General features: G+C 40.6%; 1 protein-coding gene across 1 annotated transcript in view; it reads left to right on the top strand.

Moving 5' to 3' along the window:
- The first annotated feature begins 1521 nt into the window (after positions 1-1521).
- LOC103769122 (solute carrier family 2, facilitated glucose transporter member 11-like) overlaps positions 1522-3716 on the top strand; it is a 6762-nt gene continuing 4567 nt past the window's right edge. Inside the window, exons 1-2 of the mRNA XM_008936296.1 lie at positions 1522-1647; positions 2088-2248. Coding sequence (XP_008934544.1) covers positions 1522-1647; positions 2088-2248 — 287 coding nt within the window. The remainder of the gene's footprint in view (positions 1648-2087; positions 2249-3716) is intronic.

Raw genomic sequence — 3716 nt, 5'->3', positions numbered from 1 at the left:
AATAAAATAAAATAAAATAAAATGTAACAAAAGTCCTTGCATTTCCACCACTGACAATGTTACTTTTCTTTGGTCTTTTGAATAACTGAAAACAAAACTAATTATTAAGCACTTTGATTACTTCCCAAAGTAATTAATAGACTAACTGTATTGCAAAAGGCTAAAAATCATTACTTAAGCTTTAAAATAAATTACTTTCCTCATTTCATCCAAAGATAATTAATATCATCCACCAAGAGTTTCCATATTCTTAAACAAGGAAGAAGCGATAAATATTTCTTATTCTATTTCTCAACAGACAGCAAAAAATTATTTTACTTTCCTTTTTAAATATTAAAATTGTTAGGTTTTAAATCTATTTAAAAAAAAAAAGTGAGAGGGCAAGTTCTTAATTTGTTTGAATGCTTTTCTCAATTAGCAAATGCATTGAATGTGAGACAGGATTTTAAAGGACATTTAGTCTTCTGGTCCATAGCTTCTTGTTTCGTGTCATGTGATAACTTGGGAAATCCAGCTGTGAACAAATTAACTACCAAGTTCTCCACAGAAGCATAAAAAGGAGTGTTTGTCTAAGCATCTCCCAGTCCAGCACTACTCACATTTGCATTACTTTGTTCCTGCCTGATTGCATTTTCTAACAGCTTCTCTTTATCCAGGCACTGATCTCCAAAAAGTGTGAGCTCATGATGTTCATATGTGACATGAGAAGAACACAGAGCACAGGGTCTTCTATACAGAGATGACGTTACTGGTCTGGTCTGTGATGTGCTGATTAAAAAGGAAGAGGCAGTTAAATCCTGCACAGGTCCTGATGGGGCTAAAATCACAATTATCCTAGGTTTGGTTTGCTAGCTACAGTCAGATGTACCTAGCAAAGATGATGCCAAGCCCTCCTTTGGTGGTTAAATACGTAGAAAAAATAGAATACTGAGAAAAGAGAAACAAAATCCCAAATCAAAGTCAGGAAGATTTTTATTTTAATGTAATTATGGGAGCTCTTCCAAATTATCATCTTCTCTTTGTAGACCATGCCTTTCTGGAAAAGCTGAATGTTAAAAGACATTTTCTTTATTATACGTAAAGATATGACAGATTCAGAAATGAAAGCAGGGAGTACAATAAAATGTTGATTTTAAAGGCTGCACTTTTATGGCACAGCATTAGAGTTTGACGTGCCTAGGTCACTGCAGACTGCAGAGAGGGAAGGGATCCCCTCCCCCTCAGCCAGGGGACACCTTCACCCAGCAGCCCGCCGGGTGTTGCAGGCACACGCTGAGAGCCGTGCTGCCAGGAACAGCTTTCCGAACTCCTTTTCTTTCCTGCAGGCGAAGGGATGGATTACCACTCACACCAGCACACAGTCTGGCTGTGGCACTGGGGCTGATGATTGCACTGTGGCAGTAGGTTAGAGGGATTTTGGAAAATGTTTGAATTCAAGCGGATTTGAAGTGGACAAAGGGGAAGGATAAGGGTGGCTACAGACACTCCAGCTCTGCACAAATCCAGACTGATAAGAAGCTGATGGAGCACTCTGTTTTTGCTCTGCAGGTTCAGTTCCGGGGACTATTTCAAATGATCTTAGTGCTGGGAATTGGTGGTAGTTTCCCATACGGATTCCACATTTCTGTCATTAACTATCCTTCTGTGGTAAGTAGCCATCTCCCTAAGGATGGAGACACAGAGAGGAGAAGCCCGAGCTCACCATTCTCCCACCAGTCTCAGGTTTATTTAGCATCCAGCTGATACATCTGTGCCTTTTCTTTGGCTAACAGTAACATCAAATGTGCAGAGAACTTTTTCTCCTTTAAGGAATAGGATGGCATTTTCTGGTTTATGAATGTTCTTACCACACAGTATGCAAGCTTCTAAAGGAAGGTAGAAAATGTGTTTTCAGCATGCTTCCCAGGAAGCTTATTGACTGATACAAAGATTTTGTGATGTGATCTCAACTAACCTGTTTTACTAAGAAAGTTAGTTTCAAAAGGACTTTAATATTAGGACTACAGACTAGATCTGAAGTAGAACAGCTAAACAATATGAAGGGATCTTATACCCATTATCCAGTCAAATCCCATTTTATTTTTCAGCACATCAGGAAGTTCATTAATGAAACCTGGATAGAGCGACACGGCTCCCCCCTCCCTCCTGAGACAGTCATGCTGCTGTGGTCCTTCATCGTGTCTGTTTATGGGATAGGAGGATTCCTGGGGAGCCTCTGCTGTGGCTTCCTGACTACAAAATACAGGAAGTAAGTTTTTCTGTTACAGCTCAATAGTCAGAAATTACAGGGAAATACCAAGGTGATCAAATAAACCTCTTCTTTTTGGTTGAAGCAGTCTGAGTGAAGACATCTGGTTTGGTTTGCTAGCACATCCACCTCTTTCACCTAGCAAGCAGTCTTCTGTCTCATGTGCCTGTCCTTCCCAGTGAGCTGAATTTCTGTAACGGCTGCATTCACCACTGCATCACCAGAGCTGTGCCTCTGGGAACAGCAGGGTGGTGTACCAGCCCCATGCTCTCTTCAAGATCCCCTGGGACTTCCATAAAGATCCCTCAAGCATCACAGACCCCAAACCGGAGCTGTGTGTCTGGTGTTGTGACACATTATATGCAGTCGCTCTAACTACCTGGAAACCACTGTGTGGAAGATAGCCTTTAGTATCAAAGAAGAGCCAGATTTCTATTTAAATACACTCATTTTGGGGTGGTGACATTATATTAAATATTCAGATCTAATTTAATGAAAATATGAAAACAAACCAAAACAAAACAAAACAAAAACTACTTGTAACTACGCTGTAAAGCTACAATCAGCACCAAAACAAATTCTCCAAGAGACATCTCTGTTTGTGGCAATCCATTTCACTGAAAGTCAGTTCCAGACTCTCTTTCCCACTGGATGGCAAAAGGATTCCTCACCAGTCTGGTCTGTTCTCACTGCCTTGTGTGTAATGCCACTAATTTCATTTGCAGAGCAATTGGCAAACATATCTACTTGGTGTGACCCACTTAGAGATCTGCTCCACAACCCACTGATCCAGGGACCCCTCATATGGGTCTCAACAAACCATCTTAGCCTGCCTGCAATTGTTCTTTCCTATCAGGTAAGTGCCCCCAAGAAATTTCTTGTGGGACACTGCCTCATCCCACACTCAGATGGTCTCCCAAGAGTGAAAATAAGATTGTGCACTTCTCCCAGAGGTTATTTAACACACGATAACCTAACTGCTGAGTCACAGTCTTCTAAACACTGGATCTCTGTGAATTCTTACTGTGTGCAAGAGGACTTTTGTCATCACGGCAGAACAACTGAGTGTAAAAGACCTTGATGTGAGCCTGAGACACCAGAGTTGTGAACATACCAGCCCACCATTCACAGAGTGTCTTTGGAACTATGCCTTTAGAAACTACTTCTGCCATCCAAGATCACTTTCATTTAGCCAAGAATGTATGAGTAATTCTAGAAAGGGAGCTTTGGACTCAGATTATTTCTGGGGAACAACCTGACATTTTGTGAGTTCTAGCCATTTAAAAGTCTCGGAGACAAACTGGGCCAGTTCTTAGATCTCCCTCACCACTTGTACTGTGGAAATGATAGTGAAATGTTCCAACTGTTTAAATTCTAAGCTAAAAAACACTAATGAATTCATATTTAAAGGATCCTGGAATTTTAAAGAACCACTTTTACTACCCAAAGTCAAAAATTTTTTCAACCA

This window comes from Merops nubicus, unplaced genomic scaffold, assembly GCF_000691845.1.
Source record: "Merops nubicus isolate BGI_N331 unplaced genomic scaffold, ASM69184v1 scaffold34152, whole genome shotgun sequence".
Lineage (NCBI taxonomy): Eukaryota > Metazoa > Chordata > Aves > Coraciiformes > Meropidae > Merops > Merops nubicus.
This window is presented reverse-complemented; position numbering and strand designations above follow the sequence as displayed.